Raw genomic sequence first — 15,805 nt, forward strand, 5'->3', positions numbered from 1 at the left:
TGAGCTATCTGTTGTTTAATCATTATCAACGTGCAATTACTACCGGTTTACTGTGCGAACGTCCGTTAATAGTTTTCGTCTAACAGTCTTTCCCAAAGTGGGCGATAACGCCCCCTTGTGGTCGCTGCAGGCCTAATGGGGGGCGGTAAGAGACCCATAAAAAAATGGGGGCGCTGTGTAGAGGCTTGGGAGGCGATTTTTAATTTCATCTAGAAAGACTCTTAGTCACGACTGAGCTCTCGCTATAGTGGCTTGTAACTAGGTAGAAAAAATTGGAGGCGCTAAAAAATAATTTATTCTTAAAGTGGGCAGTAGACAAAATAAGTTTGGGAACCACTGGTCTAAAACAATGATAAGGCAGTTGTAAATTTGACGTTTAATAATAAAATAATCTCGTTGATTCTTAATTAAAACTACATTGAAAATGGTATTACGAAGATTCTAGCCTAATTTAAACATCTATAATAATAATAATAATCGAAAATCTATGATACCAATGGATGAGACTATTAAGCATACACTATATGAGTCGTCTATTATCAAAGGCGGCAATCTGTACATTTGGACATAAAATTTTTATTGATATGTCAATACAGATTTATTTGAATATAATCGTCTCCTTCAAAGAATACGGTTCAAAACCTGCATTAAATAAAGGTTAATAGTTAACCTGTTATTTATCTAAGATGTCGTTCCGAAGAGTTTTGTGACTGCCAATGGAATACAAAGTCAATAATTCGTTTTTCTGATTTACCAATCATTGTCCAAAAGTCAGATTGCCGCCTTTGATAATAGTCGACTCATATACCTAATAGTAATCATGTTATAAGAATTCGTGTAAAAAGTAATTATGTTTTTTTTTATTGCTTAGATGGGTGGACGAGCTCTCAGCCCACCTGGTGTTAAGTGGTTACTGGAGCCCATAGACATCAACGACGTAAATGCGCCACCCACCTTGAGATATAGGTATGTTCTAAGGTCTCAAGTAGAGTTACATAGTGATGTAGTAGTTTTGCCGCTTTTAAAATAAAATACTTTAGTATCGGTTATTTTTCCTTGCTTATCTTCGAACGTCTAGTCTTAAAAATATCAGATATAGCTTATTCATTATATCAGGGCGGATTTTTGTTCGGTTTGGACCAAGGCACGCGGGCCGCATGCGTTTAATGTTTGAGGGGCTTGCAGAAATTATTTAAAATATTGGTAATAAAGAAATAATCATATTTATAATACATATTTATTCTTAACTTGTGACCAATTATACAAAATGTCTGAAAAAAAGTTCTTAGAATGAAAAATAGATAAATTTAGTAGAAATATCGTCGTCGCCAATACACGGTCTATTGGAACGTTTTCCAAAAAGAAGATGAGTTTTAGTAGTAACTATACTTGAGACCTTAGAACTTATATCTCAAGGTGGGTGGGGCATTTACGTTGTGGATGTCTATGCGCTCCAGTAACCACTTAACACCAGGTGGGCTGTGAGCTCGTCCACCCATCTAAGCAATAAAAAATAAAAAGGTTGTTCCTAGCCCGAACCATAAAAAATAACGTACGAATAATTTATTTTTTATTCTTTACATTCTATAATGCAAACCTTGTGACATGGTTCAAAATAAAACCTCAAGAAGATGCGGTCTAGTTTCTTTGGAATTAAATCACTTCAAACGATAAGACCAACCTATTGATATATTTTACTATTGTTTGTAATTGATTGCTTTTTGCAGTACAATAAATTTCTCTAATAATCATTTATTACGAGATAGAACATAAGTCTGCCCAATTCAGCTAATGAAGCATTAGCATTCACCAAATTACCAAGATCCCAGAATCCAGACATTCCTTTACATTCTGCCATAAAAATCGATTTGATGAGACTAATAAAATCACGTGGGAATAGACACCATATTTGGTATTGTAGTCATCGCATTAGATCGTGCCCTTAAAGTTGTTTTAGTTATTTACATAAATTTACATTAATTTCCGATAGGCCATCGACTTTGGGAAGCTAACACTCTGTAAAAACAAACAACAGGGTGCTCAAACAGAAATGAGACAATTTTTTTATATAATCAAAATCATTTTTAATTTATTTAATACGTATATATCAAAATACATGCTTAACATTAACATACTTCAATATTTTTATGTCAAACTTAACCTAAAAAGATACTGAATAGCCTCCCGGCAGCATTTGTGCGTCATTATGTAATTGTTTGGCTAAACATAAGAAAGCACACACCGCAGAATGAAGACCGCTACATTTGATAAAGAGTGGTCATGGAAGCATCAGCAATAAGAAGTAATTATATATTTTAGAAACTTTTTGCTTTTAAAGGACAGACATGACAGTATCGCCTTAAATGAAAACAAAACTCTTATTAGTCTCTAACTCGCCATTTTGATTTTAGTTTTGAGCTTTTTAATTAATAAAGTCATACCTAATTCAGAAAAAAGGCCACGTCTTGATGGAACTGAAATAGTGAATACCAAAAGCCGGTACGAAAATTTTACGAGTCTCGATACACAACTGTTCAACCCACAATGTACGCAAAATAGCAAATATTTTATTAGTTAAACACAGATTGTACGGAATGTCAATATTTGGCAGTATTCTTAGAACAGGTCATCGACCTCGTCGACCAAATGAATTTACAGCGTGCATAACACTATGAAACTGAAAAGATCATCCTGAGTCTATGTTATTTCATGGCTTTTTGTTTGGCTTAGACACGTTGCTAATATGAGGCACCATTTAAGGTGATACCTATATCCATAGAGATCCTTCCTGAGATAAACATTTTTCATTGATTGACACTTTGACTGTCATGTAGTTCCCTGGTACCCTACGCGGCGCACGGAAATAATTATGTCAATTTCTCTCTTCGATCTTCATCTTAAGGCGCCAGAATATCTACTAAACTCTAGGAAAGACGAATCCGAAGATTCTGAAAATGAATCTATTTCTAAGAGAACTAATATACTAAAACATACATTAAACAAACAAAAGAAGGCAAAATCAGGCAATTCAGACGCTTAGTAACAGAAATGGACATAATTAGTTCAGTGCGCCGCGTAGGACACCGGTGACCTACACGGCAGTCAATGTGTTAAGAAAAAATATATATGATTTATTTATATGTAACTTCATGTAAAATTTACATTGGCGGTCTTAGTGCCTAGGGCATTCCCTACCAGTCAACAAAAGGTAGTGCAGAGTAAACACTACACAAAATATTATTATGTGCAGTAGGGTTTTTTTGGACAAAAGCCACGAGTCAGTTTCAGTCGCAAAGTACGCGGGTTCTGATTCGAGCAGCGGGGCAGCTGCTATGCTATTGCCAGGCTATTAAGACCACGACGAGCTCCTACCCTGAGGCCGTGTGCGGGTTGTGATGTCTCCGGACTGCCGTAATCAGTGAAAACCAATAAAGGCGATAGTGGAGGGCAGGCAGCTCCGTGTCGGTCGCAAATATTGCAATAAAATAAAAACTATTTTTCGTATTAAAATTTTTCATTAGTATTAATTACATTAAATCGTCTGTGAATTATAATCGAACAGCATAAATTGTCAAAAAATCTCACATCACATTTCTTAACCAACTTAACTATTGATTCTCTAGGAAACCTGCGTACTTAATTGTAATATATTCTTAAACTAAAATTTCGTCTTTATTAGAGATTGTCTTTACAAACGTCTTATAAATATTATACTTTTGTAAATAAATATAAATAAGCTAAATATTAAGTGTTGGCCTGCTAGTTTCCTCCAACCTCTTCGAAGTTTGTGGGTAGGTATGTTGTGTCAGATAAAAAGTGTATTTAATGCCACATATTTAATAAGTTTAAACATGAAACGCTCGATTAAATCAGCAGTTACCTATATCTACTGCATTAAACATTAAAATGATATACACTGATAAATCATGTTTACGATTGGTGAAATCTTAAAGAAAGCACTAAACAAATTAGTTTACGCGCGGCAATGTATAACGCACAGTGTCAGCATTCTAAATAGTCGAAGGTTAAAATTCCTTATTTCAATCAAAATTATAATCCCAAATACTTTATTCTCGAGATCCGTTCGTCAGTCGTAACAATATGAAACCTTAAAAATAAAATGAAAATAAATAAAATGGATATTCGTTCGTTGAAAACTCGTTTTTATGTAGGTACTTACACGTAAAAACTAAAATGCTGCTATTACATAAAGCACGTCCCTTCGCTCGTCACACTCTTACGGCGTGACGAAATATCGTCAGAACTCAATCCTCGATACGGCAGAGCCAGAAGATAACCTAAATAATTTATTGATGGAGAATTCTTCACGAAGGGTCCACGTCTCAACCTCGGGCTGCGGTTAACTGAGAAATTTGCTGTTAATCTAAGAAATGCCTTCCTCAAGTCTTATGCAGTCATTTTTTTCTTAAAAAAATATTTTTATATATTATATAATTAATACATAATCGAATAAAAATTTGATTAAATTTTGTAAATAAATTGATGTTCTTAATAAACATGATTGCCATAGTTTTTTTTTTTGTAAATATAATATATCTAACATAACAAATTATATCAGTTACGATTTGGAAAACTTGAAGACGCTCGGTGTGCTCTTCTTCTGGGGTTTGTTCTCGGCGACCTTCAACGGAAAACGAAAACATAATTAATTTTGTGATTTTTTTTTAGCGTAATAATTATAGTTAGAACGCACAATGACAGAAAAAATGTTGAGTATTTATCCGTTCCAACTATCTTATCGGCGGTTTGAATTAAAATTGTTTTTATAGAAATGATTGTAACAATTTTGTTCGTTTATCAAAGGTCAGTTTGTGTACGGCTAAGACTACGTGTGGGGGCGTGCAGGGGTCGCACCGTGCGCTCGCCCAGCAGCAGGCGCGCCTTGTCCTCCTCCAGCGGCTCGGGCGCGGCGGCCGCACGCCGGTGCAGCTGCAGCTTCTGCCGAATGGCTTGCGACAGGATCACCCTGCGGGATCGGGGCCACGTTAACGACACACTCCAACATCATCATGACACGTATCGCGACGGACAAGAGAAGAGTGACCTCCTGGTGTCGTTCTTGGTGGCGAGCAGCAGGTCGAGCCAGGTCCAGGTGACGTTGTGGTACTCGAGCGTGGGCAGCACCAGCGGCAGGTCGCGCACGTCCTCCAGGTTCTTCTCCTTGCTGCCCTTGTACGACACGCGGACGGGCACCTCCGGGATCTTGATGTAGATGAACAGCTTGTTCTTCTCTGCACGCTCCTGGACAACAGACGCCCGGGATGTTTACACATGTTTTATTACTGGTGGTAAGACCTCTTGTGCCTCTCTGCCTATTTCTACTATGAAGCAATAATAATATAATAATGCATTTCGGTTTGAAGGGCGGGACAGCCGTTGTAACTATATTGAAACCTTAGTATTGATATCTCAAGGTGGGTGACGGCACTTACGTTGTAGACGTCTATGGGCTCCAGTATCCACTTAGCATCGGGTGGGTTGTGAGCTCGTCCACCCACTTATGCAATAAATAAAAATATGTGGCGATCGGAGCGAGGGTCGGCCAGTAATTTTGGGTAGGCAGCGGCTTGGCTCTGCCCCTGGCATTGCTGAAGTCCATGGACGACGGTAACCACTCACCATCAGGTGGGCCGTATGCGCGTCTGCCTATAAGGGCAATAAAAAAAAAATTAATGAACCATTAACTTAAACATCTCGTAAAACGTTTATCTTCTACATATAATCACCTTCATCTTCTCGACGTCGTCTTTATCTTTATTGTCCCGCTTGACGTAGAAATTGGAGTTAGAGTCCTTGGCCTTCTTCTTGAGTTTCTTGGAGCCCGTGGAGACGAGCCCGGTGGAGGGCCTGGGCGCGCCCTCCTCGTCCTCCGCCTCGTCTATGGAGTCCGGGTCCCGCTCAGGGAAACAGAACTTCAGCATCGTATTGAAGAACTTCTTTGTAAGGCCTGGCGAATGCACAAAGCTATTTAATAAAAATAAACCATTTTGGTAATTACATATATTAAAAGGGTAGAATTATTTCTTATATTATTTAATAGATATCGAGAAGATACAAACAAAACAACAACAGATCCATAGGACTTTGAATAGCATAATTATATTTCGAGTGAACTGATTGCAGCCCTGCCCGCGCGGTGCGTGATGATATACGTAGGACTCAAAACAAAAATACATAGAAAGTGTTCTATAATTTCGACAACCTTAGCACAGTCTTCGGTAGTATAGTGGTCAGTATCCCCGCCTGTCACGCGGGAGACCGGGGTTCGATTCCCCGCCGGAGAGAACTTTTTTGCATTTTATTTTCCAAAAAAAAATTAAGTGTATAATTTCCAAAAATTTCGTTTATTATATTTATTTATTTTAAGTATGCAAATTCAATTAGTTTTTTTTTTGTCACGAAGTAAAAGTGGATTGGGATAGGCCTATAACCAGCAGTGAACGACTGTGTTCTAATGATGAAGATGATGAAACGTCGCCGATTAATGAGCATGGGATCTCGAAGCACAAAGTCTTAATCGTGTTGGATGACGTCATGTGAGCGTTGAATCCGAAACGCATGAGTGCTTCGCGGCAGAAATAAGCAAAATACGCATTCAAGTGTTGGCTCGCAGCGCGACCGCGAGTGGGAGGGAGAGGGAGAGGGAGAGGGCTCACCGATCCGTATGGGCACGATGTTGACCTCGAAGTGCTCCTTGACGGCGATGCCTCCCACGGGCGGGCGGTCGCGGCAGAACACGCGCAGCGCGGCGCGCCGGGCCAGCGGGGCGCGGCCCGAGGGCTCCTGCGGCACCAGCACCTGCACACCACCGCGCACCCGCTACACTCTGCTGCCAGGGGCGCTACCTCCCGTGTGGGCGGGCAGCAGCTCTTACAACAACAAATTCATTTCGCTATCCACTAATGACAGCGTTGATAGTGAACAAATTTGTCATTTTTTAGTAAAAAATATTTTAATTTTATATTATTAAGCATTAACAAAAAATTTTCTAAGCCACAGGTGAGCCACAGCCACACATATTTCAGATTATGAATTAAAATAATTACATAGATGCACTTTGTCATAGCAACATTGAACAATGTATAAAATATATTTTTTTAATGAATCAAATGATGATAATAAGATTTAATAATTATTTATTTGATATAATAACATAATTTTGTCCCATTCAGGGTCGAGACCCTTGGTCCGTGGGGTCCTAGCGCTATAAGGCTTTTTAAGGAAATAGCAAAAAGGTTAGTCGACATCACAGGAGACCGACGCGACGGGCTGGCAGCTACCTCGGACAAAAAATTTGTCTAGCTATTCAAAGGGGAAACGCTGCCAGTATCTTCGGAACCTTGCCTAAAAGGACTCCTTTTAATAATATAATATATTTTTTGTATTATATTTTTTAAGGTTTTTATTTTTAGGTTCATTAAAAAAATGTGGCTTATAAAATTTCAAAGCTAGTATATGAAATTAATTTAATATTATACAATATAATATTCGTATATCAAGTTAATATATTTTTCAATGTCTCTGACCTCTGGAAAGGGTTCGTTGGGTAACAGATTCTTGACGCTGACGTAGCCAACCTCCAGCTGGTGCTCCACTGAGTCGTCGGAGCGAGACGTCTTCGTGTACCTAGGCACGAGGTTGGGACTTTTTTTATGAAATAAACTTTGAATAGTGAAAATAATTGAAATATACAACCAACCTAAATTCCAACTCCAAAAAATTCCAATTATAAAAACCATATCACTTTAAATTCAAAATAAATGCAAAATTTAAAAAATCAAAGTCATTTAAACCACTGTAATTAAAGTGCATTAATATTTCATTCGTTTAAAGTTATTGAAAATATTAAAGATTTAAAAGAAGTATTTATTTAGTTTTAGTAACTATATCAAAATTTTGCAACTGCCAATACAATCTTCGGTAGTATAGTGGTCAGTATCCCCGCCTGTCACGCGGGAGACCGGGGTTCGATTCCCCGCCGGAGAGAACTTTTTCATATTTTTTTTTAAAACCGAATTACTTTACCTCAGTATGTTGTTCTTGTAAAGAAATTTGCAATTGAAAGTTATTTTCGCATTTGTAAAAAAAAAAAATATTCGATTATGAACATAGGTTATATGTTGCATTGAATTTTTAGCTTACAAAAGTTAATAATCATAATAATATATAAACAGCCGAAATGCGACAACAGTATCGTATCGTGCTTAAGAAAGTCATAACTCAGAGACCTTTTTTTTATTTTTTTTTTATTGCTTAGATGTGTGGACGAGCTCACAGCCCACCTGGTGTTAAGTGGTTACTGGAGCCCATAGACATCTACAACGTAAATGCGCCACACACCTTGAGATATAGTTCTAAGGTCTCAGTATAGTCACAACGGCTGCCCCACCCTTCAAACCGAAACGCATTACTGCTTCACGGCAGAAATAAGCAGGGTGTGGTACCTACCCGCGCGGACTCACAAAAGGTCCTACCACCAGTAATTACGCAAATTATAATTTTGCGGGTTTGATTTTTATTGCACGATGTTATTCCTTCACCGTGGAAGTCAATCGTGAACATTTGTTGAGTACGTATTTCATTAGAAAAATTGGTACCCGCCTGCGGGATTCGAACACCAGTGCATCGCTCGATACGAATGCACCGGACGTCTTATCCTTTAGGCCACGACGACTTCAACCGACCATATTCCCAATTAATCGCAATAATTTTAAACATTTATAATCTTTTATACTCTGCGAATAAATATTAACACTAATAAATTATAAACACATTAATAAATTATACTCTGTGAATCAACGAGCCAATTGGTTTGTGTATAATATATTCTACTCAATGAAAAGTTATGAACACGGAGCGAGGCGGGCTATGTGCATTCATTTAATCTGCTAAATATTTGTGAGCTTTATGTTAAAGGCTATAATTAATGGCTATACTAATTCTTCGGGTCCCCCTCACATGTCGGTCTGGGGACCGGCGAGGGGAGCCTAAGAAGACGTCGTGCAAGCTGCTCTGCACGCGTTTTACGCAAGAGCGTCCGGGTGATGGAAGGCCGGCTATCCTCGACCCACGCTGGTTCTGGCCCAGGGGGGTATTCCGTAGGGTAACCCACTCTAACCGGCGCCATCTAGGCGGGCTTCGGACAGACTGCCGACCGAGAGGACTGGTGGTCGTGGCGCCGACGACCGCCAGTCCGGCGTCCCGAGGGGGAGGGTGATGGGAGAGATGTGCTCCGCACTAAACGCTTCACTTTCCCCCCTTTGCCTTGTCATGAGTTCTGTCTCATGCGAGGTTTGGACGTTGGTTGTTGAGCGACAGGAGGTTTTAGTCAGTTCGACTCTGATATACCCCGCCCAGTATCCCCAGAAAAGGGCGGAAGTCCGGCGATTTCCTCTTGACCAAAAAAAAAAAAAAAACTAATTTTTACCTAATTACATCAACTGAAACCTGAATGACACGCAATAAATGTTTGATTGTAAGGGTGCGGGCGCAGACAACTCACAGGAAGTTGGTGAGCAGCAGGTCGGCGATGCCCAGCTGTCCGTCGGCGTCGGTGAGCCGCCAGCGCGCGCTCTTGAAGCAGATCTCGTTGTAGCGGTGCGGCGCCGCGCCCGCCGGCACCTCGCGCCGCAGCTCCCGTGCCGCGCGCACCATCGCCTCCAGCTCCTCGCCCAGCGACCACACGCACTCCTTGCACTCGTTCACCTGCAGCAACCCGCCGCCGACCTACTCATCGCGTATCCTATAGCTCAGATGGGTGGACGGCCAATTTCAAAATGACCACCACATTCGATACATCGTATCGTTCCATAGCCGGACGTACCATCCAGCTATGGAATGAGCTCCCCTCCACCGTGTTTCCCGAGCGCTATGACATGTCCTTCTTTAAAAGAGACTTGTGGAGAGTATTAAGCGGTAGGCAGCGGCTTGGCTCTGCCCGTGGCATTGCTGAAGTCCATGGGCGACAGTAACCACTCACCATAAGGTTGGCCGTATGCTCGTATGCCTACAAGGGCAATAAAAAAAACCACAGTAAGCTTTTACGACCAGTCGATATTTTGAAATCAATGATGCCTACAGACCGAAGTATCCGGTGTAAACGTATCGAGCGACTGACTGTGCCGAGATTCGAACCCGGCAGCGAGGTACACATTTTTGTAATGAGCTTCGTACTCAACGTACGGGAGAAGTAATATCGTGGTACAAAAAGATATCCACAAAATTTATACATTTACGTAATTCCAGGTGATCACTTCGACAACCAATTAACACCAGGTACACTATGAACACAAACAGCAAATGAACATGACCAGTTTGAAACTCTCATCCACCAGTAGACTATACAGGAAATCACGGGAAACTGCTGGAAACACTATTTACCAATCCTTAAACGTTTTCTATAGTTTTGTACAAATGAAACAAAACTGTTCCGTACCTGATCGTCCAAGCTCTTCAGTTCCGCAACAGCGACAGGATCGTTTCCCGTTATTGACCTGTTCTTCAAATAGTACTCCTTCTCCAATCGACGCAGTCTGGCCAGAGATTCTCTCACCTGAACAAAGCATTCGTAAAATTAGTAAGAGTCTCTTTCGGTATTATTCTAAATTTATAACATAAAAGTAAACACACCCTATCATCCTCCTCAAAATAACATTAATACGTTACTTGAATAAGTATTTTAAATGGTCAAAATAAACAGCGTATGGACATGGATGTTGCATCGACCATTGAAGCGCGAACCTGAAGCATGAGGCCGCTGGTCAATGCTACATCGTATCGTAACGAAACCTGTACGCTACATGGTCACTATTTTTAGAATAAATAAGATGACCACATTTTCGTGGAAAGTTGGAGGACGCAGAGAGATATGACCGAGTGTAGCACCGCCCCAGTCCCTTCCGATTCGTAAGGCGATTGAGAGATTCACTGAGGAGTGGACGACAGTTTTCTCTGAGTATTGTACCAGGGTACTACGATCAGCAACTGGAAATTACCGGAGCTAATAGCTAGGACGAATTTTCAATTACATCGTAATTTAACTGTTCCAGCCTTCGAACCAAGATGCTTCAACGCAATAGTCAGAGAGGTGTGGTCCCTACCCACGCGGGCCCACAAGACGTCCTACCATCATTTTACTATAAGATAAAATTTAAATTTTTCTATTCATAGTACTAATGTTAGTAATATTTTTAAGTTGTCCTCCATTGTCACATCGGAGTGATGTTTAGACAGGTGTCAAGACGGCTGTACAAACATTATTTGCAAGATATTATGCTACATGTATGTAGTATCTACCTATAACAAATTAAGAATTTAGTATTAAAACAAAGACGGACGTTACAATCGTAATATCTCACGGACATTTCCAAGCAACTGCTCTCCCATTACGATTTACCCTTGGTCAATATTTTTAGAACGATAATATATTTTACTATGTAAATTTACAAACATTCATTTCATCATCAATCATTTTAAAATCCACCCTCAGACATAATATTGAACACAGTTCCATAGTGAGTTTTTATATATTTATAATAACGCATTTTCTAAATCATCATGTACACTAAAAAAAATCTCACTATAGTTGTAATAATATCGTTGGACTACGTAAAAACAACTTACTGATTCTGTGCCTAAAGTCGAATTTCTTTTGGCTAAATAACACGAGTATTTGCAGTTTATACAAATTAAATTTAAATATCCGGATTTAAGACGCAAGATAATTTTGAAAGACTGATAACATAAAAAATATTCTGAGTTCTTGTCAATACAAAAACATTCTGTACCAAAATCGTGTTAACTTATCTTCAGTTATAAATTACTTTTATTTTGCTAAAAGTAAATACACGCATGTACAATTCAATTTCAAACACGTGCGCAAGGTCTTCGGTAGTATAGTGGTCAGTATCCCCGCCTGTCACGCGGGAGACCGGGGTTCGATTCCCCGCCGGAGAGAACTTTTTTAGTAATTTAAAAATAGTTTTCAAGTCCTTTTATACCAATTAATTATTCGTACTGAATCGATATTTATTCTAAAAACAATAACTTCAAGTTATTATCGCATAAAGACTAATCTACTTTTATATTTCTATTGTAAAGAAATAATCTATATATTAATACGTGAAGCAAAAACTTTGTATCCCTTTTTACGAAAATTGCGCGGACGGAGGAGTATGAAATTTGCCACACTTACAGACAATATAGAGAAGAAGTACACAATGCTAATATTTTTTTAAAATAATGCATAAAAGATACATTATATCAATAAAGAAAACATTACACACACTACATACCATGTATTTGACGCACACACGCATGCATACTATTTATTGTCAAACTTTTGTTCTTGACGTCTGTGGTCAAATTGAGAATAGATTAAATATTGTTTGTCTTTGTTAATATTTTTTATAATGTAGTCTTGGCGAAATTTGTGATTATAGAAATATAAAATACAATCATAATAGTGTACAAACTTACAATTCCAATTAATTATAGTCGAATTTCGACTACTGCGGGACTACTAGTACATTTTATTTTAGTAGGGTGTGAAACAAACAAATCAGTTGGAAGAGGACCATGCCAGAAAACACATTCTACAATTTAAGTAAACTCTACAATTTAAGTAAATATTCTTGTTAAATTTAGGTATTTTACATAATTTACATATTAATATGTGAAGCAAAAACTATATTAATTTGACCAGAGGCTTAACAATAAACAAAAGAGTACATAAATGTATGCGAGTAATGCGTTTCGGTTTGAAGGGCGGGGCTGCCGTTGTTACTGTACTGAGACCCTAGAACCCATATCTTAAGGTGGGTGGCGGCGTTTACATTGTAAATGTATATGGGCTCTGGTAACCACGTAACACCAGGTGGGCTGTGAGCTCGTCCACCCGTTTATGAAAAAAAAGAAAACCTAGTGTGTGCCATATTTTTTTAAATGATTTAATGAACTTTTTAGGAATAATAAAAAAAAAAAGCTTTCTGCCCTCCTTTTCTATTTAATTTCATACTCCTCCGTCCGCGCAATGTTCGTGAAAAGGGATACAAAGTTTTTGCTTCACGTATTAATATATAGATGTAAGAAAATAAAACAAGAACAAATTCTAGACAAGCACTTGATAATTTTGCAACGAAGGACAGAGTCTTCGGTAGTATAGTGGTCAGTATCCCCGCCTGTCACGCGGGAGACCGGGGTTCGATTCCCCGCCGGAGAGAACTTTTTGACACTTTTTCTCGTGTTTAATGTGTCAAGGCCCTTAATTTATCTTCATAAAATCATTCTTCACATATCTGGACCTTACTTCACAAATTACAAATCCAATTTTCCATTTCTTTTTTTATTTCACATATTTTGTTAGAAATACTCACATCATTGTTTCCCAAAGAGCATTGGATAAAGTGTTGTGGGAACTTCAAATTTTTAAATTTTCCTTCAATTTCATTGTTGTATTATGTTAAAATATTAATAATAATTTTTTTAGACTGCTTTTTTTATGTCAACCAAAGTATTAATAGTTTTGTCTCGGTAGAACTATACAAATTATGATACTACTAGCGACCCGCCCTCGCTTCGCTTCGGAAACATGAAACCAAAAAAAAAAAAAAAAAGTAGCCTATGTTCATCAGGGACAATGTCGGCTTCTAATGGAAAAAGAATTTTTCAAATCGGTCCAGTAGTTTTGGAGCCAATTCGAAACAAACAAACAAACAAATCTTTCCTCTTTATAATATTATAGTATAGATATAGATGAATAAGATTCATTTGTTGTTTGTCTGTATGCGCTATTTGAAAGAACTATCTTTAATCGTTGATGAGAATAAACTGTGCGTCCGAGCAAACGTGCAAAATGTCGTTATAATGAGCACAAAAGCAATAACAAAATATAAAATAAATCACACAAACTCACTTTATGTGCTCCAGTGTTCCCTTTCTTACTTATTAAAGTATTTCAATATTATTATTACACTCAACATCGCATAATTCAGTGCTTTGTACACGAACACTCATCAAACTAATTTTTTTTTATTGCTTAGATGTGTGGACGAGCTCACAGCCCACCTGGTGTTAAGTGGTTACTGGAGCCCATAAACATCTACAACGTAAATGCGCCACCCACCTTGAGATATAAGTTCTAAGCTCTCAAATATAGTTACAACGGCTACCCTACCTTTCAAACCGAAACGCTTTACTGCTTCACGGCAGAAATAGGCAGGGTGGTGGTACCTACCCGTGCGGACTCACAAGAGGTCCTACCACCAGTAAACCGTTGACTGCTGTGTGGTAAATTTCAAATCAATTCCCCAGAGAGAGAACTTGTCTAAGCCAAACGTTGTAGATGTCTACGGGCTCCGGTAACCAGGCGACATTGGCACTTATGTACTTGGCTGGTGGGTGTCGGCTAGTGCGCGCGCCGGTACCTGCGTCTGCAGCTTGTGTATCTGCTGGCGCGGGTCCTGGTCCTGGTGCAGCTGCAGCTGGAACCGCATCCTGGCGCGGCGCTCCAGCGTGCGGCGCCGCTCCGGCTCCACGTGGAGCACCACGTTGTTCACCACGTCCAGCAGCATCGCGTACTGGTGACGCAAATAAAACTGTTTTTTATTATTTCTTTTAACACTGTCAGTCATTGTGGAGAGTAAGCGGCAAGTAAGAGTATAGAGGTATTTGTTTTTTACATAGAAGCTAAATAAAGTGTTTAATTTTATTATTGTTCTCAGAAATAGATGTGTTTGTGATATACACCCGCTGTCACTACATAGAGGAAGATGAGTTCTATGCCCATGAGGATTAAAATGCCCCGTGCCGCCGGTAAATGCCAGTTGGTAATCGCAGTGTGCAGGTGTAATACTCAGACAAGCCGGTTATCAACTCTCCGGTGACTTAGTAATCTTACAGCGCCCACGGAAAGTGTAGTATAAGACGCTCCTATACTACATCTAGAACGCTCGAGAAGTACAACGCCATCTGTTGTCAGATAGCGGAAACACAATACTCGAAATGTGTGGAATATTCTCGACGATTCTAGGGATTTCGTTTCGACTATAGAAGCGTTGCAGAGATGGCACGCAGTTAGTTAGTAATCGGAACTACTCGAAGCGAAACAGCGAACGGATCACCTGAAGCGAAGCGGAAGAAGCGAATTGAGAGTTTTGAAGTGTTTGTTGAGTGTTTTAAGTGTTCTAAGTGCTAATACAGTGTTAACTGGTAACTCGGTAGAATATTTTTTATTTACCCCGAACCCCAGCGCGTAACAGTATGGTCACTGAGAGCAGCGTACCTGCAGCGAGTTGGTGCAGACGTCGAGGTCGTGGTGCATGAGCGAGAAGGAGTCGTAGGGGTGCGGCGCGGCGGCGGGCGCGTGCGGCGCGTCCTCCAGCGACACGTAGTGGAACTCGCAGGCGCAGCGCGACACGATGCGCTGCAGCTGCGCCGCGGCCGCGCTGGGCCCCACGGTGCGCCCGATCACGCCGCCCGCTGAGTGCCCGCTGCCCACCAGCCGCGGCACGTCCGGCAGCGCGCTGATCTCCGGGCAGCGCTCCTCGATCTCCTCCACCCCCACCCACTGGATGTGGTGGTCCAGCCGGTGGTTGTCGGCGGCGCTCACCGTGGCGTAGTACTGCATGGCGGACAGCGAGCCGCTCCAGGCGCGCGCGGCGGGCGCGGGCGGCCGGCTCACCCGCTGCCGCACCTCGGCCCGCGCCGCGCACACCATCACGTAGCCGCGCGTCTCGCACCCCTTCAGCACCACTTGCGAGTTCACCAGCTCCACTGCGGACGGGAC

The 15,805-nt window shown here is 40.3% G+C and overlaps 1 protein-coding gene and 4 non-coding genes across 8 annotated transcripts in view; 4 read left to right on the forward strand and 1 right to left on the reverse strand.

Moving 5' to 3' along the window:
- Positions 1–2,059: 2,059 nt before the first annotated feature.
- hob (bridge-like lipid transfer protein family member hobbit) overlaps positions 2,060–15,805 on the reverse strand; it is a 30,372-nt gene continuing 16,626 nt past the window's right edge. Inside the window, exons 27-38 of one of the 4 annotated variants that reach the window (XR_016323618.1) lie at positions 15,302–15,792; positions 14,445–14,597; positions 10,457–10,573; positions 9,524–9,726; positions 7,548–7,647; positions 6,678–6,819; positions 5,748–5,968; positions 5,066–5,262; positions 4,876–4,987; positions 4,584–4,642; positions 4,181–4,298; positions 2,060–4,108 (exon numbers count right to left, since the gene is read on the reverse strand). Coding sequence is in view for 2 of the 4 variants with exons in the window: in XM_089730118.1 (XP_089586244.1) it covers positions 4,259–4,298; positions 4,584–4,642; positions 4,876–4,987; positions 5,066–5,262; positions 5,748–5,968; positions 6,678–6,819; positions 7,548–7,647; positions 9,524–9,726; positions 10,457–10,573; positions 14,445–14,597; positions 15,302–15,792 (1,835 nt within the window). In the remaining 2 variants the exon portion in view is untranslated. Of the gene's footprint in view, positions 4,643–4,875; positions 4,988–5,065; positions 5,263–5,747; positions 5,969–6,677; positions 6,820–7,547; positions 7,648–9,523; positions 9,727–10,456; positions 10,574–14,444; positions 14,598–15,301; positions 15,793–15,805 lie in introns of all 4 variants that reach the window. The other 3 variants (XR_016323619.1, XM_089730118.1, XM_028185637.2) reach the window with 3 other exon arrangements.
- TRNAD-GUC (transfer RNA aspartic acid (anticodon GUC)) lies at positions 6,234–6,305 on the forward strand. The gene has a single exon. It is a non-coding gene; the product is annotated as a tRNA-Asp (tRNA).
- TRNAD-GUC (transfer RNA aspartic acid (anticodon GUC)) lies at positions 7,936–8,007 on the forward strand. Its single transcript has one exon. It is a non-coding gene; the product is annotated as a tRNA-Asp (tRNA).
- On the forward strand, positions 11,905–11,976 carry TRNAD-GUC (transfer RNA aspartic acid (anticodon GUC)). Its single transcript has one exon. It is a non-coding gene; the product is annotated as a tRNA-Asp (tRNA).
- TRNAD-GUC (transfer RNA aspartic acid (anticodon GUC)) lies at positions 13,169–13,240 on the forward strand. The gene has a single exon. It is a non-coding gene; the product is annotated as a tRNA-Asp (tRNA).

This window comes from Bombyx mandarina, chromosome 10 (assembly GCF_030267445.1).
Source record: "Bombyx mandarina strain Sakado chromosome 10, ASM3026744v2".
Taxonomy (NCBI): domain Eukaryota; kingdom Metazoa; phylum Arthropoda; class Insecta; order Lepidoptera; family Bombycidae; genus Bombyx; species Bombyx mandarina.